Source organism: Rhinichthys klamathensis, unplaced genomic scaffold (assembly GCF_029890125.1).
Source record: "Rhinichthys klamathensis goyatoka isolate OS25496 unplaced genomic scaffold, OSU_Roscu_1.1 h1tg000436l_1, whole genome shotgun sequence".
NCBI lineage: Eukaryota > Metazoa > Chordata > Actinopteri > Cypriniformes > Leuciscidae > Rhinichthys > Rhinichthys klamathensis.
In genome coordinates this window covers 516,392-540,068 of record NW_026606932.1, presented here as the reverse complement: position 1 = coordinate 540,068, position 23,677 = coordinate 516,392, and the positions used below count along the sequence as shown (strand labels likewise).

The window sequence follows — 23,677 nt, the reverse complement described above, 5'->3', positions numbered from 1 at the left end:
TAACTCAAAGTAAATCCTAAATGTTTCAATTTAACCAAAAATAAAATAAGAGCTATCTAACACAAGGTTTACAGTAGGATTCAGCCAGGCTTTTTATATATTGTAGCTGATTGGGTGTCATGATTTGCCTGAGGAAGAGTGTGGTCAGCGCTAAGCTGCCACTGTAATCTGACCCTAAAGGTTTCCTCAGCAACAGACGTGGCTTTGTTGTAATCGTGCATCATTCATGAAGATAAACTCATCGAACAAGTGAGACACTTTCTCTTTTCAAGTTGGAATTATATAAGGTAGAGCTATCTGTTATGTTTGTATTTTATATTTGCATTAAGATGTACAGCAAGAACACATTTCATTATGTTGATTGTGCTTGTAGTGTGTATATTTATTTCGTTCAAAGACATTTGTGGTGATGAAATTGAGCTTATATGAAATGCTTTGTCTTTTTTAGGATGGAAGAGTGCTTGCATTTGGTTTGTGAGACCATCGGTGTACATGCGGAGGATGAGGTCGGCATGGACGTCATCTGTTCCCTCTATAAGAGCGTCTTTCTCATCACCGCCAGCCTGGAGGAGACAAAGACAGCCATTTCACAGGTGAACATTCGGAACACAGTCATTCGGCTCAGAATCACATGAATGAGAAGAGCGAGACAGAAAAGAGAAGTAGAAAGAGAAAGAAATAAGAAATGTTTAATGTGATATCAGAGTTTGATGTGTTCAGGTCAGAGGTCAGAGTGGAGGGTTGTCATGTTCAGCCAGAAGAGTTCTGCACGTTCTCCTTGTGATGGAGAAACAGCGGGAGAACAGAGAAGAGGTATTTTTTTTATTTAATTCCTTCTATATTTCTCTAAAATACTCAGCTTTACTTTATTTTTCTTATTTCTAAAGTAATATTATACATATTACATATATATAATCTTGCTTATAATATATACAGGTCCTTCTCAAAAAATTAGCATATTGTGATAAAGTTCATTATTAAACTTTCATATATTTTAGATTCATTGCACACCAACTGAAATATTTCAGGTCTTTTATTGTTTTAATACTGATGATTTTGGCATACAGCTCATGAAAACCCAAAATTCCTGTCTCAAAAAATTAGCATATCATGAAAAGGGTCTCTAAACGAGCTATTAACCTAATCATCTGAATCAACTAATTAACTCTAAACACCTGCAAAAGATTCCTGAGGCTTTTAAAAACTCCCAGCCTGTTTCATTACTCAAAACCGCAATCATGGGTAAGACTACCGACCTGACTGCTGTCCAGAAGGCCATCATTGACACCCTCAAGCAAGAGGGTAAGACAGAAAGAAATTTCTGAACAAATAGGCTGTTCCCAGAGTGCTGTATCAAGGCACCTCAGTGGGAAGTCTGTGGGAAAGAAAAAGTGTGGCAAAAAACGCTGCACAACGAGAAGAGGTGACCGGACCCTGAGGAAGATTGTGGAGAAGGACCGATTCCAGACCTTGGGGGACCTGCGGAAGCAGTGGACTGAGTCTGGAGTAGAAACATCCAGAGCCACCGTGCACAGGCGTGTGCAGGAAATGGGCTACAGGTGCCGCATTCCCCAGGTCAAGCCACTTTTGAACCAGAAACAGCGGCAGAAGCGCCTGACCTGGGCTACAGAGAAGCAGCACTGGACTGTTGCTCAGTTTTGCATGTCATTCGGAAATGGTCTGGAGGAAGACTGGGGAGAAGGAAATGCCCAAATGCCTGAAGTCCAGTGTCAAGTACCCACAGTCAGTGATGGTCTGGGGTGCCATGTCAGCTGCTGGTGTTGTTGCACTGTGTTTTATCAAGGGCAGGGTCAATGCAGCTAGCTATCAGGAGATTTTGGAGCACTTCATGCTTCCATCTGCTGAAAAGCTTTATGGAGATGAAGATTTCATTTTTCAGCACGACCTGGCACCTGCTCACAGTGCCAAAACCACTGGTAAATGGTTTACTGACCATGGTATTACTGTGCTCAATTGGCCTGCCAGCTCTCCTGACCTGAACCCCATAGAGAATCTGTGGGATATTGTGAAGAGAAAGTTGAGAGACGCAAGACCCAACACTCTGGATGAGCTTAAGGCCGCTATCGAAGCATCCTGGGCCTCCATAACACCTCAGCAGTGCCACAGGCTGATTGCCTCCATGCCATGCCGCATTGAAGCAGTCATTTCTGCAAAAGGATTCCCGACCAAGTATTGACTATTGAGTGCATAACTGAACATAATTATTTGAAGGTTGACTTTTTTTTTTGTATTAAAAACACTTCTTTTATTGGTCGGATGAAATATGCTAATTTTTTGAAACAGGAATTTTGGGTTTTCATGAGCTGTATGCCAAAATCATCAGTATTAAAACCATAAAAGACCTGAAATATTTCAGTTGGTGTGCAATGAATCTAAAATATATGAAAGTTTAATTTTTATCATTACATTATGGAAAATAATGAACTTTATCACAATATGATAATTTTTGGAGAAGGACCTGTATATATATATTAGAGCTGCACGATTAATCAGTATTCAGCAATCTTATTCCTAAATGATAATGATTTGCCTTTGTCTATTAAACCTTTCACAAAACCACCGTGATTCTCAATTTATCCAGAATTATGCAGCTCTAATATATATATATACACTCAATTTTAGAGGTTAAAGTTCACCCAAAAATGAAAATTCTGTCATTAATTCCTGTTGTGTAATTCACCCTAATGTCGTTCCAAACCCCTAAGGCTTTCGTTCATCTTCGGAACACAAATGAAGATCTTTTTGATGAAATCTGAGAGCTTTCTGTCCCTCCATTGACAGTCTATGCAACTACCACTTTGACGCTTCAGAAGGTTCATACAGTAAAGAGATCGTAAAACTAATCCATATGAATTGACCGGTTTAGTCCAAATTTTCTGAAGAGACTCGCTTATAGGTTTATAGGCTTTTATTCACATATGTAATTAATGGCAGAATTTTCAGTTTTGGGTGAACTATCCCTTTAACGCTCTAAGAAAAGCCAGGAAAAATACAGCGCAATGTACCATGTTAATTTCAAGGCATTTTCTGTATTGATTCTTCTCAGGTATTTTACGCATTGTGTTTTAGGGTTGTAGGAAATGTCCATAAAAAAAATCTGCCAGGACATTATTCGTTTTCTATGGATTTTTTTTCTTAGAGTGAACCCTTATCTTAGATATTTGGCTTTGCTTTGGGTCTTTTGGGTTCCTGAATTTGAAAATCATGTAGGATTAAATTGTGAAGTTATTTTTTTTTTAATTAAAAGACGTGAACGTAAACTGCTTATGATTTCTGTAGCTGTACTGGGAGCTCCAGATGTTGAAGGCTGGTAGAATCGGTCGTACTCTCGAACAAAACGCACAGTCCTCAACAATCAACTGCATCTCTAAACAACTGGTAAAAAACTAGTCCATACAAATTCATATTTAAAATTAAAATTGTATTTTTTAGTTGTTTAGCTTTGCACTCTATTTTAGCTAGAATCATGATCATTTACTAATTTGAAAATCGCCTTGCAAGGTGTCTGATACATATGTGTACATTATATACTTGGTGATATTCTGTATTTTTTTCTTCTAGGAGCAAGATCCAGAGCAGTTTAGTATCTTGTGTCTTCAGAATAGGGCCAAGAGACTTTACACCAGGTCACTTTAAACACACACTCTTTAGTTAATTTGCTTATACTCTCACAAATGTACCACATATTCCTCCTGCTTTCTGATCCAGACTTGTTCTTGATGGTGTTTGGAGTGTCCTACCATCTCTTTCTCAGAGGAACGCTGGGAGCATGCGACCGGGCAGGATCTCTCCCAGCAGTACCGACATCCTCCAACTCCTGTCCTACAAATATGACGTCATCAAAGAGCACCTGTACAGAGAGATGTTACAGGATGAGTATGGTACAAGATCAAATTCAGAGTACTCAAACACTCCCTTTCAAAGAATAGTTAAAGAGTATTTTTTGCACATAATTAAAGGTGTTGTTTGGTGGGACTCGATGTCAGCGTGGGATCAGACAGATTGCGTGTGTGAACTGGGAGCGTTTGTAGAGCAAGCTTTCAGACACAGAGACCTTCTCCAGATGTGTGGGCTGCCCGGGGCCCTCCGGTGCTACAGGTAATACTAGCTATGTTGATTTTCTAATCTTCCATTATATATTTGCCATTTAAACCCAAATATAAAATTACATGGTAACACTTTATTTGAATACTAATGCATTATAAATGTATTCACAATGTACATTAAATTGCACTATACCTTTTCATTAACAATTGTAACCAAAGGTAAAATGCATTATAATGTTTGCAGATTCTTTATTACATTAGCAATTAATAGATAAGAATTATAATGAATTCTGACTGTGGTTACAATTAATCATGATATGATGCAGTGCATCATAAGGTGCATTACAAGGCATAATTAATGCATTACAATACTTTTATAATGCATTAAAGGCTTTAATTAAAGTGTCACGAAATACATTACTACTTAATTCTATTTGATGAATATGGTAGGAGCTGTGGTTCTGTGGTGTTGCGAGGCTGTCCTGAGAGTGTTAAACCTAGAGATCAGGCTTGGTCATCCAAACCGAGGGAACAGGGTTGGTCCGCTGTCATCTTCCTGTTAGAGCTGGAGTCACATTATCAAGATGAGAAGGAAGCAATCAGCGCGCTCATGAACAGGTCATTCAATTGTGTTCATTGGTTGATGAATTCTAATAGATGTATGTGATTGGCTAACAGCATCAGTAGTACGAATCAAGGGGGTAATCCATCAGCCGGAAACTGAAGCTTCCCTTGGGGGCCGCCATTGTAGCAGACCATCACCTGCTGTTAGCATTCCATTGACTCCCATTCATTTTGCCGTCACTTTGACAGCGAATAACTTTACATCTGAGGCGTCCAAAGACTCCATTTGTCCATTATTTATTTCTAAAGAAACACGACAATGTATAAAAGGCTCCATTACCTTGTATCTTACGTTATGGCCCCATAGAAGCCGTTTTTATAAAAATAGGCTAACGATTGCGTCATAACACGCGACTCTCTGTCGCACAGTAGAGAAATTACCGTATAGACATGCAGGAGGAGAAGCTCGCGCGCAATCGGGGGGACGTGGAGGCATACAGTCAAGGGGGAAGCCCATAGAGAGTCATAAAGTTGCTCCTGCTGCGAGCTCATGGACAGCTCCTACTCACACTCTCCGGCTCTGCAAGATTCGGAAGGGAATGATTCAGATTCCTCTTGGCACAGCTACTAGAAGACTTACAAATGTCAGACAGGTTGCTCACGTCACATCTACGTCGTCAAGCTCAGTTTGAGCATGCGCAGTACGCTCAGCCATCAGGAAGTGAGTGCTTCTAATTGGCTTCACTTTTCTGCGTTGAAGTCTATGGGGTCGCTGTGTCCATTTCTTTTACTGTCTATGGTTCGAATACACCAGACATAATACACCATAGATTAGAAGAAGAAGGTTTAATGTTTTTGCCCACTATAGTGCCTCTTCTGGCTACCCTGAGAATGCAACACAAACACAATGACACAAGAAATTTGAGCATGCACAACTAGAAATGTTGACATTCACATACTGCCATAGTTAAGCATGACTTTTTAATGTCAATATCAATCTATTATATTAATGGTAATATCTATGCTAATGGTTCCACAATGTTGTGATGTGATGTATTGCTCCTGCAGAGTGGGACAGGAAGCTCTGCGTGTAATATATCTCAGTATGTGTGTCGCTGTGCGGAGAGCTGAGAGAGAAGAACAGTCCTACACAGCACTGCTGGTCGCCAGACAGCACTGGGACAGATGGTGAGCGTGTTAAATATGGGTTTTAAACACTGACTGTATGCTGACTCATTCACCAATTTTCACTCCAAAGTGTGCAAGCTTGAATAAAAACCATCTCTGTGTGTTCTAGGCCTTATATGAGAGGCTCAGTCAGTCAGGAACTCTCTAGAATCTGGCTTCAGGAAAATGTGGATCCCACCGTTAAAAAACAGCTGGGCTGGAGAAAAGTAAATTGCACACAGCAGGTACTGTGTGCACATACAGTACACGTGTTATTTGCTGCCTTCAAATACAAATCCTCCAAATTCCTGTTTAGGAATTTGAAAGTTAAGTTGTGTTATGTGTATATATGTGTTATAAGTTGGAATTAAATGAACTTGTTGGGCAATTTTTCTTGTTTACTTACTGACAAAGACAGAAAGACCTTTTAAAAATATAAATAAAATGTATTATCTTCATTTGCATTATGTGCAGTTGTTATTTAATCACCACCAAAAGTTTGAGGTCAATTTTTGGGGTACAATTTTTAATGTTTTTGAAAAAGTCTTGTATGCAAGGCTGCATTTATTTTTGGTCAAAAATACAGTACTGTGAATATTATTATTACAATTTAAAATGTTATATACAAATAAAGCTGAATTTTCAGTCTTCAGTGTCACATGATCTTTCATAAATCATTTTAATATGCTGATTTGCTGCTCAAGAAACATTTCTTACTATTGTGGATGTTGAAAAAAAGTTGAAAACAGGAATATTTTTTTGTGGAAACCATCATACATTTTTCTTCAGGATTTCAAAAGAACAGCATTTTTTTGTTGAAATGTTTTGTAACATTATCAATGGCTTTACTGCTTTACTTATCTTTTGATCAATTTAATTCTCTCTTTCCAAAAAAAAAAAACACTGACCCCAAACTTTTGAATGACATTTTGTCATTATTGTGCTCCTACAGAAAATGATGGAAAATTTAGGAAAACCATGGGGAAATAATTTGGTCTCCTCATTTGGTATCGGCTTTATCAACAGTACTATTGCTAAATACATACATTCGTGTATGATTATCTCAAAAATATATTCATTCCAACATGACTTGAAGCCAACAATATTTCTCTTATATGCTCGTGTTATGTGCAGTTTTATTGCAAGTTGTTTATTTTCTTACCCATCAGGCTGTGCTGCAGTTTTTGGTTCTGTGTCAGGAGCAGGAAAGGAAACAATTGTTGGAGATCTTGCACAGGGTTTCCCTGAGCGACCTCCAGGGGCTCCGAAACATTCAGGAAAACAACAGTTAATCATCTACATATAAAAACACAAATATCACTATTAAAGGGATAGTTGCCCCAAAAATTATTATTCTGTCATTAATTATTCACTCTCGTGTTGTTCCAAATCCAGATTTGCATTTAATTTTGGGGGGAACTAGCCAAAATGACTAATAATTGAGCATTAGAAGCACATCAGCAGTAAAATATCCCTTCTCTGGTTTTCATTAAAAGTGTGTATTTTTGTGTCTTTAAGACGTGGTGCATGGAAACGCAGTGGATCAGAGTTGTGTGTTGAGGCTGCAGCAGATTAAAGCTGCTCTACAGGAAGCACATGGTTCTTATACTGGACCCTTCGCCCCAGGGTGTTCTCGGATAGATGTCTCATGGGTGGAATGTGCCATTCATTTGCTGACTAAGCTGACACAAGCACATGAAGATGAGGCCTGGACTGTTTTATACTCTCTGCCAGATTTGGTGAATCTCACATGCACTCACTCTGAATAGCATACTATCATTATTTCTGCAGTATTTAGTATGTATGTTTAGCACAGTCTGTGAAATTTCAGTATATGCATGGAATACATGTTTGCTAAAATGTGCAAATCCTAGGCATCCCACAATGCAGTTCACTCAAATGGACAATTTGCAGTGTGATAAATGAGATTTAAACCACAATTTTTAACGTCTCTATGTTTTTAATAGCTTGTTTGATCCAGTCTCTTTCCTTTCTCAGGACCCTGAGGGTCTTTGGACTTTGCTTCACAAATATGAGAGTGAACTGCATGGACCCAGTTTCGAAAACCTGCATGAAGTTTTTCAGTCACGTGTGCCAGCACACGCCAGCAGAGGCACCAACACAGTGAACGCTGAAACCGTAATGACAAATGACTTCCACACTTAGACATCACCAATCACATATCATGCTTTCCTGATGCCAAAATCATATATGCACTAGATCTATAGAGCAAGTCCTCTTTTGCTTTTAACAGATGATACCTAGAACCTAAGGAATGTTCTGAAGAGCCTACACTTTATAGTGGAAAAAGGTTCTTTAGATTTTTAAAATGTCCTTCACACTAAAGCCCCTTTAACACAGCGCGTTGATCCCGGGAAATTGCCAGAACGCCTTCTGTGTGAACGCAAACACGACCCGGGATTGATGCCGGGTTGAGGACCTAGATTGCCGGGATCAGTCCCGGAACGGGCGCTGTGTGAACAAAAGCCGTAAGCAATGCCGTGTCGTAATGATGACGCTGAAGTGAAGTGAAAGCAGGCTAGTGAAATGGTACGTAATGCGCTAGTTTATGATCGAATCAGAGAAAAAAAATGCACAATCGCAGCTCATAAGCAAACTATACACGCTGCTGAGGCATTACATGTCACATCGATGTCACGTGTCTTTACGGGAATTTTACGGGTTGTGTGTGAACGCACTCTCTGATTCCGGAAAATCACTGGCAGTGTGAATGAACCAAAATCAAACGAACCCGGGTCAAATCCCGGGTCGCTTTATCCATGTATTTTCCGGAATCTCTGTGTGAAAGGGGCTTAAGAAAAATGGTTCTTCTAAGAACTGTTGACTGAATGGTTCTTTAGGGGCATTGCTGTGAAAACCCCCTTTTGAAACCTTTATTTTTAAGAACTTTTTTTAATATCCAGAGAACCAGTACAACTCAAGAACCCTTTACTTTGAGAAATGGTTTTTGATACTTACAGTAGAATATTCTTTGCTGAACCTAAAGTACTTGAAGAAACCAGCGAAGAACCTTCACTTGAAGAGATGAACTAGATATTCAATTGAAGGGAATACAAGGTGAGTAACTGTGTCCTGTGTCTCTGTTAGGAGAGAGAGAGGTCTGAACAGGAGCATGAAGAGCTGTCAGATGGTGAAAAACAAGAACTCTGCACTGGTAAATGACAAACATTCATGCCACATCCTTAATATAATGCCTTACAGATGAAGTTTTAAACAGGGATACGAGAATTTATCCCTGCATTTATCATATATACATGTACCCTAGCGAAGGCTAGCGTTCAAAAGTTTGAGGTCATTTTTTTTATGTTTTTGAAAGAAGTCTCTTATGCTCACTAAGGCTACATTTATTTGATAAAATAATTATAAAAAATATTATTGAAATTGAAAATAAGTGTTTTCTATTTGAATATATTTAAATGTCATTTATTCCTGTGATGCCAGAGCTGAATTTCAGTCTTCAGTGTCACATGATCCTTCAGAAATCATTCTAATATGCTGATTTGCTGCTCATGAATTATGTTTCTTGTTATTATCAATGATGAAAAACAGTTGGGCTGCTTAAGATTTTTGAGGAAACCATGTTTATTAATTTTTTTTTCAGGATTCTATGATGAATAGAAAGTTCAAAAGAGCACCATTTATTTGAAATATAAATCTTTTGTGACTGTTTTTAATGTCACTTTTGATCAGTTTAATGCATCCTTGGCTGAATAAAAGTATTATTTCCTTAAAAAAAATTCTTACTGACCCCCTTTTGATGGTAGTGTATACATTAAAATTGCATTAACTTGTTGAGACACGGGCAAGGCATTTATTCTGTATTTCTGTGTTTGAAGGATGTGGCATGGTTTTAGATCCAGAAGATACTCCATATTTAGAGATTGTGTATGTCAAAGACCCAAGAAATGAAGTGAGCATGATGGAGGCGAGGGACGGAGACAGACAAAGAGAAGGAGACATTAAGAGCAAAGGAGACCATGAGGAGATTTCAGTGGAGAAACAAAACTCTCTGATCACACTGGCCTGGAGCAAACCAACCCACGGAGAGGATCACATTCAGGTACACATGCAATACACACATGCACTCTTTCTGTGTTAAATCACCTCAAACTGTTCATTTATACATGGAAAGGTTTGATTTCTACAGGAAGTGACTCTTCAACAGAAGGAAGAGGCCGTCTCTATTACAGTGCAGGAGGATAGAGATAATAACACACACGTCCCTGACACAAATCCACATGATGTGAACATCTACACACACCAGGAGAACATAAGCTCGGTCTCACTGCAGCTAAGTGCACAGTATGAAGAAACGCATTCAGATAGTGAGAAAGGAGAGACACAGACACTGATCCAACAAGACCATTCAGGCTTCATCACAGTAAGAGTCACTTCAAATTACTTTTGAACCGTGACTGTATTGCTTTTTGTATATATAATACGTAAAATTAGAAATAGATCTGGGTTCTCAGCCTTTTTTGTTTGTTTGTTTGTTAGATGAAAACCTGTGATATAAAATGTCTACTTGAAGTGCCCTAGATTGTAATAATGCACAACATTTTCACATTTTTGGAGGTTACTCCTTTGTGAAATATTTGTATTAGTATTTTATTATTAACATTTAATGAAAATGTTTTAAGTATTTATTTTGTCTTTATTTAGTTAGTTCATTTAAGGTAAGTTTAGTTTGTTAGTTAGTTTAGTGGTAACACTTTACAATAAGGTTTATTAGTTAACATCAGTTAACTACCTTAGTTAACATGAAGAGCGAACAATACTTCTACAGCATTTATTCATCTTAGCTAATATTAATTTCAGCATTTACTAATACATTGTTAAAATCAAAGGTTGTATTTGTTAACGTTAGTTAATGCACTGTGAACTAACATGAACAAACAATGAACAGCTGTATTTATATTAACTAACATTAACAAATATTAAGAAATACTGCAACAAATGTTTTGCTCATTGTTAGATCATGTTAGTTAATACATTAACTAACGTTAACTAATGAACCTTATTGTAAAGTGTTCCCAGTTTAGTGTTTTACACAATCTCAGAAACCCCCTGAAGGTCTCCCTTGGGGTTCTTAAAACTTAAACTTAACTTAAAAGTTAATGCATGTTGAAAATAATAATACTAATAACAATACTAATTTTCAATTTTAAACTGTATTTCTCAAACCCAAGAATTAAAGCTGGAACTGAAACAAAACAAACAAAATAAATAAATAGGTTACAGTCAATATCCAGTGTTTTTCTATCACTTTGTCTTTGAAATCTAAAATCACAAGGAATCTTTATTTCACAATAATTATACAGCAAATATCATGTTTTTTTTTTTTTCCAGGCTGGGCAGCAACAGGAGGATATAAGAGATGGAGAGTTCACACGGCAACCTCTCGGAGACACCCATCAGCCCGACTCAACACCTACACAGCTGCTACAAAACACTGACACGCCACCAGCAAGTGTCCCAGACGCTGAACCCACGCAAACATTGGAGACCCATGAGAAGGAGGCCTCACTTCAGGAGCAGAGGAACCAGGAGATCTATGAGAGAGCGGGTGAGGAGCAGCAGTTACAGCGGGACGCCACCATGCGCTGCCTTGTGGACATCCAGAGGAAAGCAGAGCGACGCTGGCAACGGGACAGAGACAGACAACTACTCCGAGTGAGCAAACTCATCTGTGCCATCTGCAGAATAATATTGGAATGCTTCACAATATTTATTGGAAGCTTATTTCTGTCACACAACAACAAAAATTATGCTTTTGGTAAATTATACTTGACATAAAAAGTTTACATGAGAAACTGATCACAAATATGAGAAAAATTATGAGAAAAATAGTCATAATACATAAAAGAGGTGAAATTATGACATAACATAATTATGAGATAGAAAAGCCAGAATTATGAGATACTAAGACATAGTTATGAGATAGTCAAAGTTATGAAGTCATAATGAGGTTTAAACATGTTTTTGACAAAAAGTATTTTATGTCATAATTCTGACTTTTTATTCGAATTTTGACTTGTGTCATAATCATTACTTTATCTTATATTTTTGACTGATCATAATGATTATGTCATAATTTTGACTTTTTATCTCATAATTATGATATAGTATCTCATAATGTAGGCTTTTTCCCGTTTCACAGACAGGGCTTAAACCTAGTCCCTAAAATGCATGTTTGAGTTGTTTTAACTGAAAGCAACTTGCACTGTCTGTCATATCTTAAAATATGTCTCTGCCATTGTTTAGTCTCAAGATGCACACCAGTAATGTTTTTTTTTTTCTAAGGCACATTTATAAAAGCTACTTAAATGTCCTAATTGAACTAAGGCCTAATCCTGGATTAATCTTAAGCCCTGTCTGTCTGTAAAACAAGGCCTTTATGTCATAATTAGGATTGACCAAAGAAATAATTTTTTATTATGTGGCAGAAATTTGCTTCATTTAATATGTTTTATTTGCGGAATATTTTGTTAAAAAAGGGCCATATCCTATGCTTTTGGACCTTTATTGAATTCATAACCCATTTTACTTTCATTCATAATATGACGTTTTTGGGTGAAACAGGATATTCACTGCCAAATCCGCACAGCAAGACCAGGAATGTAAATTAAATATGTAAACAGGGTCACTTTTCATTTCAAGTTGACAATAAAGAGGGTAAAAGTTTATAGTTGACTATTGAAATCCGAGTAAATTGTTTTGATCTGTTGAGGTTCAAGAGCGACTGGCCATCGTCCAGAGTCGGAAGGCAGATGAAGATCTGTTGGGCCTGACGCAGGAAGACACACTCAGGCATCTGACTGACACACTACGACAGGTACACACAAATTCATGTGCATTCTCTTTCACACACCACTGTGTGGACATGATGTAAATGTCGATTGAATGTTCTAGGAGGATGAGCTACAACAGAAAACTTTAGTGAGAGAGAAACTCCAGCAAATGAGGAGAGAGCGCTCATGCATTCTCCAGACCAGACGAGAGAGGTAACGTATGCGCACATATGCTAGGCTAGTTAATTTAATTAAATTTCTTGTAACATTCACTCTTGTTCCTGATCTCCTTAGTCTTATGGACCACAATATGGAAGCCCATTTCCAACAAAAAATAATGCTTTGGTAAATCATAATTATGAAATTAAAATAGTTACATAGTACTTATTTGAGTAAGTACAGAGTAATTTTAATTAACTATGTGTAATTACTATAGACTTATGGTAAGGGTTAGGGTTTGGTTACTTGTAATTATGCATAATTTACTGTTATTACTATAGTAAGTACATGTAGTAACAACTGTGTGTCACCTTAAAATAAAGTGTTACCAAAATTATAATATAAAAAGTTCAAATTATGACATACTAAGTAATATTTGTGATATGAAATAACAAAATGATGACATAGAAAGTCATAATTATGGCATAAGTCCATAAATGTATTAAAAGTTGAAAGTGATACTTTCAATGACTTTTGAAATGAGATAAAAAGCCGTAACTGTGGCTATTTTTCGTGGATTTCTGATTTTTTTCTCTCACTCAGTCAGAATTGCGATATAAACTCGCTATTACCTTTTTTATTTGCTGTGCGGCTTCCACACAAAACAGCCTATGGTGATTCAAAAAGAGCAGCATCAGAAATATGCTAAGAAAATCATGAGGTTCTCTCTAGCAGAAAATGAAAGTTGTACTAATCCATTTGTTTGGTTTTATAGAAATACAGCTGGATTTAAAGAGCTTCTTGCGCCCACAGCTCAACGTATGACCGAAACCGAAGAAGGACACTAGTGCATACTCAAACCCATTTCCACAAACATACAGAACACACAGTAAAACATTCATCAACTTTATTGATGTAGGAGCACAAAAGTAACTGTGTTTGAACGATAGCAACTTTTGTTCAAGGTTCAAACACTTTCCTAATTGCCAATGATAAATGCCACCCCCTATAAGTTTATATTAGTGCTTACAATGCATGCACACACATTGGCGCTTGATCTTTTAAGAAGACTGTTGTGTTTCTTTGGCAAATAATAAATTGCATGACTCGTATAACTTTACCATAGACAGTGAGCACATTAAAACACTTTTGGGTTTGGTTTGCTTTGTATTCATCTCAGTGTGACGCCCACATGCATGTTATCCTGTCCTGCCATTGAATAGAAACCAGCACTTCCTCTGAATTATTAGTACAAGATGACTGACAATGCCTGAATACCTGGCAAGTATATAATGAAACACGTTTGAACATTTTATTGAACTCCAGAAAACTGCACAATGCCTCAGTCTTTTAAAACAAACGTACGCGTGCGTGCGTGTTAATTATAAATTAAACAACACAGTCTGCCTCCCCGCAGACGTTGCGTTTTATATATATTCAGAGAGCATATATACTGTGAATGTCTACAATGGAAATGAAAGTAGTGAATAAATTATTTTGCTTTGCCTCTAGTTATGCTTGTCTTTTCTTTTAAAATGGCGCATGAATGAGTTTACTTGTAGGTTTGCATGTGAGATTGCAGTAAATAATGCAAGTGTAAGTGTATGTCTATATATACTGCAAGTGTGTGTGTGTTCGGTTCACTATATGATTAAACGTGGAGGGTGAGGATGGAATCTGTCCGACAAAAGGGAATCTAAACACTTCCCCAAACAAAACTTGCAAAGAATTGTGGGACTACTGGTGGGCGCACTGCACTCCCGGGCCATGCGGACCCCCTTCCTCGTCAGAGCTGTCGTTGTAAGCTTCACGGCGGTGACTGCCTGCTGATCCCTGACTGAGGTCAAAATCCTGCAGATCCACTTCCTCCGCATCCGCTGAGATGACAGGAACCTCTGTACGTGACGGCAACAGATCTTCCAACTCCTGTATGAACAGACGCAGACATGAAAACAGTGAGTAGAACTGACAAGATGGAGCTATTTGTCTTCAGTCAAGACCTAGTAAGCTACTTTAGAACGCATTTTAAAGGCCCACTGAAGTGCCTTTGAACGCGCAGCTTTGTATGATGCGTTGATGTAATTTCCACTGAAACAGGAAGCTAAGGCGGGAGATATTGAATGGCTCCTCCCCCTTTTCAAATAGCCAATAGCGTTTGGTTTACCTCACAGACTACAAGTCGTACTTGACAGCACCATGGAAGCGAATCCGAGCGCTGACGATACGGTAGTAGAGGTGTGAATAAATTCAAGCTACCATTTCATTCTTAACCATCGTACAGCTGGAAAACGGAATACAACTCGAGCGTTTGAGCAACTGAACACATCTCCAACCCATATTGCTCCGTGACATGTCAACGGTAGCTTTGGCCAGGTGCTTTACGCTTTACATTCTAGTGAGCATTTGATTGGACAGAAGATTTGATGAGAAGCTGAAGTCCGCGGTGATGTCATAAACATCCGCGATCCATTTCAGCGGAAGTGAGAGACTGTTTTGAGTCTCTCAAGTTGAGTGCTTATATCTCCTCAATGCGAATTTTGTCATTATTTTGGAACACACCAGCTTATTCATAACCTTAAGGCTAGCATATTAATAAAAGCTAAAAAAAATTGCTTTCATAAAAATGGTCTAGTCTTTTTTAGTCTTAAAAGGACTATTAAGATAAAAACCTAACAATTGTACCTAATATGTGTGTACTTTTGAAAACCATTGTTTTTTTATATACTATTATAGTATTTAATTAATATTTTGATTTATTTTATTTTTATATTTTCAGTGTATTTGTGTAATTTCAAATTTTATTTTTACGCTTAAAGGTGCATTGCGCTAGTCTCTGAGTTTTTGCAGAACTATGCCCCCCTCTGGCGACAAGCGAAACTGCAACCAGAGGTGTGCATGCTCATGTTCATAACCAAAGGAGCATCAGCCGCACAAATCTTTTGTTTAGTCATAATGTCTTCAGAGGTAATGAAGTTATAAATCTGCAAGTCATTTTAAATATATGAAAGGAAAGGCATTTGAGTAAATTACACACTTATGTATGAGGGGAAAACGGGGGTATTAGAAAACTTCGGTTTTTGTTTCCATCTATCTCCATGTTGAACTGTTTTATGTGTTTACTGTATCCACTTATGATTGTATTATTATGGAAACACAATCATGAACCGTTTTATCAAGAAAAAAGCCAACTGAGGATCCCGTTTGAGCCCTAGAGCAGACCGGAGATCTCTCCATTTGTTGAAAGCCTGAGGTTGACTCTCGTCTTACTCCGACGCCTGACTGACTCCAATTTGCCCCTTTTGGTGGCACTAGACAAACATTTTCTTTTCTTTGTCTTACATGGAGTTTGCGTTGGGGTTCGGAATGAACTACAAGCCGGTCTCTTTGAATCCATCTTCTACTTTTGTCGAAAGTTGACTAAAGTTTTGTCGCTCGAGTTGTCTTCGCTGATACGGAGAATTGCGGCGCCGGCGAATACACAAACCTGCCAGACATAGCCAGTTGAGCGTGAACGCGCGTGACGTCACGCCCAGTCTCAAATTCCGTCCCGAATCCCTATTATTTATTTTACTGTACAGGATTATAGAGGCAATCGCAGTGATGATCAGAGAAGGGCTCATTCAGCCCATCAGGCAATTCTTTAAGCATGTATGGGTTAGAAAAACTGGTATATTTAACATGAAATGTTGCGCAATGCACCTTTAAGTAGAATTTTTATTTATTTATTATTTGTATTTTATTTCAGCTTTATTTCAATAAATGAAAACAATGTTTAATAGTTTTAGTCAACACTGCTGGAATCTCACCGTTAGTTTCTCTGTGCTGATCCAGCCGTTCTCAGGAAATTGCACATCAAACTTGATGAACAGATCTCCTTTCTCAAACGGGTTTCTGTACTGAGGCATTCCTTCCCCCCGGACGACCCTTATAGAACCTGGCAAAGGACACAAGGACAATTCCGAGAAAATATTCTATAAAAACAAGAACAAAAAAAAAAAAAAAAAAAAAACCTGTGCTTACCTGGCTCTATGACTTTGCCTGGGGGATATTTGATGACGAGATGCCGTCCATCAAGGTGCGTGAGCATGAACTGAAATCCGCAGAGCGCCTCCACCAGGCCAATCTTGTGGCATATGTGCAGATCGTTTCCATCACGACGGAACTCCTGCATACAAAGACATCATACTGAAGGTTTTGTTCTTTAAAAGTAGTGGAAAATGCAATTACTTACATTTTAATGTTATATTTCTATAATGAAAATATTGTCATTCTGCAAAACAGCACATCCCAATAGCCAGAAAGTGATTAAATGCTGCTTGCATACATGTAAATGAAACAATGTGCACTATCATTTATCAAAACGATATTCATGCTTCAACATCAAATTTAAGTTGAAATTAATCCTAACCAAAATTTGAAATCATGTATGCAGCACAAGTAATGTTGTTTTTTATGAGCAGTTATTTTACCAGGGTACTAAAAAAAGAATAAACCTAAATGTTTTAATTTTATAAATGTTATTTAGTAATTCTCAGCCTGTTGTTTGGTAACTTTATTTAAACTGTACTGCTGCTTTCAAACTTAATTTATGACTTTTATTGTAACCTATACAGTGTATTATATATAACCTACAGAATTCATTCATAGACTTCAGTGTGCACATTTATCTAAGGAAGAGCATGGAAAAAGTTGTGTAATTACTGTCTGTAACCATTAACCGATAATCAAAATAGTTTTTATTCATCCATCTCTGACATTATGTATATAGTTCTTTTTTCATTATTATTAATATTCTTTATGTATGTGTATCTGTTTCTCTTGTGTATATCCGTTTTATATTTGTTTTCAGTTATGTCCTCCACACTGAATTAACTCAATGAAAATTTCTCAGTGTTAATGCTGGTAACTTTGTTCGTGAGAAAAGCATAATAAAGTATTGGTCAAAAAAAAAAAAAGTTGTCATTTAGAGTCCAACTATTATCTCTTTTCTGCTCTTCGTGTGTGTTTTACCTCATGATCTTTCTCCTGCATCACCAGTATAATGTCTCCAGGCTCTGTGTTGGGCGACTGGTCCGCCTCTCCGGTGAATGTGATCTTCTGTCCATGTTTCATTCCTTTATCCACGTGCACCTCCAAGACCTTCACCTCTTTACTCACCTTACGGCCGTCACACTCTTTACAGCGGTCTTTCTCGTGGATCACCTCCCCTACAAACGCAACCAAGCATTTAAATGTTGAATTTAGACCATCACAAATCATGTTCACTGCATAAAAACAATGAATAGTACTGAATTCTCACCCTCTCCATTGCAGTCGGTGCACACAGACTGCATCTGCTGTACCATGCCAGGAGCCAACTGTCTGATCATGATCCGCATGCCACGGCCCCTACACGTGACGCACTTCTGCACGGCCCCTGTTTTACCCCCTTGACTGAGGAAGAAGAAGAGTTAAGGGGGGAAAAGGGGTATTTTGTAGGGATGCACGATATATCGGCTGTCCGATATGTGTTAATTTTTTATGTTATCGGCCCGATAAGAAAATGTAATTCCCAAGTCTGTCATATAGGCTACATAAAATTATAATGAGAACATCATTATAAGCTTTCTTTAGAGTGTTATGTTACGTATCACAATAAAATCACAATTGTGTTATGTATTCCTCATTTAATTATATTCCCGCCCAAGGCATACGCAAAATAAAGGGGTGAGGCCTGGCTGAGTTCTGTTAATAGTGTGTTGAAACATGGTTATGGGGCGTGACATTTCAGAAACACGCTCGAAGTGGCTGACCAATCACAACACACTGATCCAGCCTACCAATCAGAGCACATTCCGCCTTTTGAAAGGAGGGGCTTCATAGAAACATTAACTAAGCATTAGGGGTGTAACAATATATCGCAATACGAAAATGCAACAGTATGTATCGTGGATAGTTCACCCAAAATAAAAATGACTGTGTGAGATTCAAGTTTACATTGTTTTATTGTCAGTACTACATTAAACTACTATATAGACCTTATGCACCAGAGAAACGAGGGCGCCGCCATCTTTAGAATATTGTCTTTGAACTTCCGTTTTTGCGGTCGCTCTGTATATTTCTATGGCATCGCTGTCCAGGAGTAATTAGCTGGTGAAGTTGATTTACTTATTGTAGAGTTAACGAAAGTTATCATGACCATTGTAATGTTTATGATAAGCATTGTAAAGCATATGTCTTAACAAATGGACCTTGGGGATTTTTTTAACGAGCCGTTCATTCATAACTACGCAAGATCGCTGTGAAAATACAGACCGGAAGTCAAAAGACAATGAGCTCAGCGCGGAAAAGGGGCGTGGCTATATAAGGTCTATAAGATTGAATGTAATGTATAATAATGCAATGAGGGAATATTTGTGGGTCCGATAATGCCAAGTGTCTTATGTTACCAGTAAAAAGTGGCCTACATTATTTTAAATATATCTAGTCCGTGACAGAGTGCAAGCATATTCGTCTAAAATAATTCTGTATTTTCAGCTTCAGAATCATGAATATTTTTATTCTGATGTCTATTTTCCTGTGCATTGGGTTATCAGCACTAAATCCAAGCCTATTCATTTACACCCACAAAGTAATATCAAATTTAGCATTTTTTTTAATCAACACTACATTGTTAACCTTTTATCATATGTCTAGGAGTATCACAATAATATCATATCGTGAGTTCAGTATCGTGATATGTATCGATTCGTGACATGAGGGTATTGTTACACCCCTACTAAGCATGGGTGTGTTTCCCGTAGAATGACTTAACTCACTGCTTAACTACCATAGTACGATGCGTCGTTGAAGAAATCAACCAGCTAGTCACAACTGTTTCCCGAAACCGCACTGTCGCAAAATTTTCGTTCAACCATATTGGTTAATGATGCCACGCAGGTAGTGGAGTAAAAAATTATTTTAATGAATCGAATTAATGCTAGATTTTTTCCTATAAAATACGGACATGGCATCTGAGGACCAATTCCCATTTGTCTGTTATTTTGCTTTATTTTCAGATTCAATCTAGACTCGTTCTTACGTACTAGAGCACATACGCACTCAGCGCTTTAAATCTCTTGACAAACTAAAAGAAGTAAATGACATTTGTATGTATTCAAAATAAAAGATTGTACTGAATGTCTGCTTGCTTATTTTGCTCAAGATAAGGACTTAAGTCCACGTGTCTTACAAACTAGAAACTATGCTGTCATTCCAACCACACATCTTTACAATGCTGTTTGCGAATGTTCATTGGAACTATTGTTTTGGGAAACACTGACTTGTTGAACTATGCTAATAACTATGGAACTTGCGGTTATAGTTGGCTAACGATGCTTTCGGCTAACGCACCTCAGAAAGTTACTGACAGACTCAGAAGAGAGGTGCAGCTGCAATACTTTAAATGTAAAGTATGTGAAAAATTATTTGTTTTTTAACATTCAAGCATGAAAACATGTTCTAGTAGACACCAAAAACAAATACATATAGGTCCTCTTTAATTTTTATAATGTTGCATAAAATCCAGCTTAAAACACTCACCCACTGCAGGCACTGCAGAGTACGTTCTTGCTTAGCTGTAGTTTGGTTGTTTTTCCATTGTACAGATCTTCCAAAGACACTCTATTAGGTATTTAAAAAAAAAAAAAGTTTAAAAATGTAAAGAACTTTTCTTTTATGCATTTTAAATTATAACTCACCCCTTCACTTTTCTTTGGAACAATGTGCACAGATAAATCATGCCCAATAACATTTTAAAAATCTATTTTGATTTCATGCTGACTTAAAAATAGGACATGCATAGAATAATTTGCCATCTTTAACTACTTCATTTTTCGACTTCTCAGGTTCTCCAGAAAAAAAAGCAGAGGTTTTGTTTTCATATTCACTCACTTCAGTGGATGTATCATGTCCTCTCCTCTCCGTCGGCCACCGTTCCGGTTCCTGGTGCTCTGGCCGCCCATAAAGCCGAACAGACCTCCACCAAAGATGTGAGAGAAGATGTCCTCCATTCCGGCTCCACCACCACCACCCTCACGCAAACCCTGTTCTCCATACCGGTCATACAAGTCCTTCTTCTCCGGGTTAGTAAGTACCTCATATGCAAAACTGATCTCCTTAAACTAACACAAAAATATTGAATTAACAAAAAGGTCAAATTATTATTATTTCGTTAATGGCTTTCAGAACTTCCATAGAATGAGAACTCACCTTGTCACCTGCATTGGGGTTTTTATCAGGGTGGTACTCTTTTGCTAGTTTCCGGTATGCCTGAAAATAGAAATCACAAAACCTCACTAATTAGTGTTGATGTATTACTAATTCCCATAATCAGAGTTGTTTGAAACTTATTTGTTCAGTCTGATAAATATTAAATTCTCATTGATTTACTTTGAAAGAGGGACCAGCGCCATAGAAGCTAGAATATCAAAGAAATTTAAAGTAACCACCTAGCAACCACCCAGTTCACCTTAGCTACAACATAATGAACTGCCAAACACCCTAGCACGTTGGAACAAATGTTTTAATTCATTATTATTTTCTATTTATTTTTTAAAAAGTACTTATAATTAAATAAGTAATCAAATGAAAATGTACAAACACATTTAAACATTTTAAATAGTCCTGCAGTTTGACAAATTAATTTTTAGAAATTTAAAAAAGATTCCATGTAGGCCACAAAACAACATGTAAATAGTTAAAAAACAATCATTAACTATTTTCTAATCAGTGTTACTATGTACTATATCATGTCACACTGCATAATATTTCATCAACATCCTTTACAATTGGCTATCGATCTGTTATTATTATTTAAGGAATAGTTCACCCAAAAAAAAAATTCTGCCATTAATTAGGCTACTCACCCTCATGTTGTTCCAAACCCGTAAGACATTCCTTCATCCACAGTCCACACAAATGAAGATCTTTTTGATGAAATCTGAGAGCTTTCTGTCCCTCCATTGACAGTTACGCAACTACCAATTTGATGCTTCAAAAAGTTCATAAAGAGATCATAAAACTAATCCATATGACTTGAGCGGTTTAGTCCAAAATTTTCTGAAGAGACATGATCGCTTTATATTATGAACAGATTGAATTTAGGCTTTTATTCACATATAAACATTCATCAACTCGCACATCAGTTGTGGTAAACGGAAGCCCAAGCATGTTCGCTTGACGTGCGAGAACCAATGAGGTTCATTCTCGTGTGTTTGAGCTTCCGCAAGAGGTTTGTTCTCGTGCGTCAAGCAGGTTCGGTTGAGCTTCTGTTTATGTTCGCTGATCATGTTTATACGAAGATATATCTTTATATAAAAAGATCTTCATTTGTGTGGATGAACGAATGTTTTACTTCATGGAATGAGTTGCAAAATCAGCTAAAATTGCAGGTTTTTATTTCACATAGTGAACTCAAGTCCTACCTAAATCAAATTTATCAACATGTTTGCGATTGTTTTGAAATGTGATTTTCTGTTATTATTTTTATATTCATGTGCATTCCTGTCTGTTTGTTTGTTACTTGTTGTCTGTGTCCTCTATGTGCTGCCTTCTTGGCCAGGGCTCACTTAAAAAAAATAGAGATTGTAATCTCAATGTGATTTTATTCCCTGGTAAAATAAAGGTCAAATAATTTTTCAAAAATGTGAATAAAAGACTAAATTAAAAATGTTCATTAGTCTCTTCAGAAAATTTGGACTAAACCACTCAATTCACATGGATTCGTTTTACGATCTCTTTATGAACTTGGTAGTTGCATCGACTGTCAATGGAGGGACAGAAAGCTCTCAGATTTCATCAAAAAGATGAACGAAAGACTTACGGGTTTGGAACAACTTGAGGGCAATTAATGAGAGAATTTGTTTGAACTAAGCCTTTAAACTGATGCTATGTGTCATTGAAAACCCATTGAAAAATTGAGTATGGAGGAAGATCCCAATTTCCTCCACATTTGACTGTTCAAAACAAGCTGATTTCAAAACCATGCACGAACAGGACTATTTTGCAGTAAGCACATTCCATGGATTGTGCATTTTCTTGGACCTAGTGACTTTGAATTCGCATTAGGCCTACTAGTTATTTCATGTATCTACTGTGTCATAAATCCACATATCTGGCCTTATTTTTGGTCTTGCTGTGCTTTCTGAAATCCTTTGTGGACACAATCAAACAACAACAAAAAGCCAGCATAACACGCAGGCAACTTGGGGATCAAGGCCAGAGCCCGTTCACCTTCTAACAAAGGACTGAAAACAAACATGACGATTCATTTTTGAAAATACCTAAAACAAGGCATTCATGTTGCATTAAACATCTCGAACTCATTGCATATCAGATACCAGCTCAGGTTCGACACAGCAGCTGTAAGCTAAGCATCTCCTTCCACTGTAAAGCTTCTGAACTGCAAGAAGCACCTTCATCTGTCTGCAGCACCTGGCTGATGCTCACACAGCATAAGGACACTTTACAGCAATACACATAGTAAACAAACTACACATTTGAACGTATATATTTCAAACCCTTCCCCAAATTATTTCCAGATCCAAAAAAAAGGCCACACTGAAGGATCTTAACAACCTGTAAAACACAACAGTGGCTGCTCCCCCAACATGCAGCATCCCACGTCACGCGCATCTTTGGTTTTGTTATTGTACGATGCGCGGGGCGGAAAGGTCTGTCTCTACCTTTTTAAGCTCGTTTTCGGTGGCTGACGGAGATACTCCGAGGATGTCGTAGAGTTTAGTGTCTACGACGTTCGCCATGTCTGCAGACCAGAGCAGCAGCTGCGCGAGGAGGAGCGGAGAGAGAGAAAAGCCGGCTGCGTGACGTCACGTGCGCGCCGCCGCATCAGTGACTCCAGCTCGTGCATGAGCACAGTGCGCGCGCTCG

The 23,677-nt window shown here is 37.7% G+C and overlaps 3 protein-coding genes across 7 annotated transcripts in view; 2 read left to right on the top strand and 1 right to left on the bottom strand.

Moving 5' to 3' along the window:
* Nucleotides 1-23,677, top strand: part of kcp (kielin cysteine rich BMP regulator) — a 107,112-nt gene that overhangs the window by 58,880 nt on the left and 24,555 nt on the right. The window lies entirely within an intron of this gene.
* Nucleotides 152-14,280, top strand: LOC130071300 (uncharacterized). Of its 5 annotated transcripts, none has more exons than XM_056236011.1 (12): nucleotides 153-287; nucleotides 449-593; nucleotides 721-813; nucleotides 3,301-3,399; nucleotides 3,583-3,647; nucleotides 3,730-4,119; nucleotides 4,518-4,685; nucleotides 5,700-5,819; nucleotides 5,929-6,043; nucleotides 6,968-7,537; nucleotides 7,797-7,937; nucleotides 8,907-8,974. In XM_056236011.1, the coding sequence occupies exons 2-10, from the start codon at nucleotides 450-452 to the stop codon at nucleotides 7,088-7,090; spliced, it is 1,317 nt and encodes a 438-aa protein (XP_056091986.1). In that variant the 5' UTR covers nucleotides 153-287; nucleotide 449; the 3' UTR covers nucleotides 7,091-7,537; nucleotides 7,797-7,937; nucleotides 8,907-8,974. The 5 variants fall into 5 exon arrangements, with proteins under 5 accessions (XP_056091985.1, XP_056091986.1, XP_056091987.1 ...); XM_056236012.1 differs by having other exon boundaries at nucleotides 155-593; nucleotides 3,730-3,902; nucleotides 3,981-4,119; XM_056236010.1 differs by having other exon boundaries at nucleotides 152-593.
* Nucleotides 13,663-23,610, bottom strand: dnaja2b (DnaJ heat shock protein family (Hsp40) member A2b). The gene is made up of 9 exons (XM_056236015.1): nucleotides 23,473-23,610; nucleotides 20,999-21,058; nucleotides 20,681-20,910; nucleotides 20,330-20,410; nucleotides 18,069-18,202; nucleotides 17,780-17,976; nucleotides 16,790-16,934; nucleotides 16,576-16,703; nucleotides 13,663-14,695 (listed from the first exon to the last, which is right to left on the bottom strand). Exons 1-9 carry the CDS (start codon nucleotides 23,548-23,550, stop codon nucleotides 14,507-14,509), a joined length of 1,242 nt encoding a protein of 413 aa, XP_056091990.1. The 5' UTR covers nucleotides 23,551-23,610; the 3' UTR covers nucleotides 13,663-14,506.

Coding starts and splice junctions, on each gene's coding strand:
- dnaja2b (XM_056236015.1), bottom strand. CDS start 23,550: ATGGCGAACGTCGTAGACACTAAACTCTACGACATCCTCGGAGTATCT. Junction 21,059..23,472: donor CCGAAAACGAGCTTAAAAAG/GTAGAGACAGAC, acceptor TTCTATTTTCAG/GCATACCGGAAACTAGCAAA. Junction 17,977..18,068: donor CACCGACTGCAATGGAGAGG/GTGAGAATTCAG, acceptor TTGCGTTTGTAG/GGGAGGTGATCCACGAGAAA.
- LOC130071300 (XM_056236010.1), top strand. CDS start 426: ATGAAATGCTTTGTCTTTTTTAGGATGGAAGAGTGCTTGCATTTGGTT. Junction 4,120..4,517: donor GGGGCCCTCCGGTGCTACAG/GTAATACTAGCT, acceptor TGAATATGGTAG/GAGCTGTGGTTCTGTGGTGT. Junction 4,686..5,699: donor ATCAGCGCGCTCATGAACAG/GTCATTCAATTG, acceptor TTGCTCCTGCAG/AGTGGGACAGGAAGCTCTGC.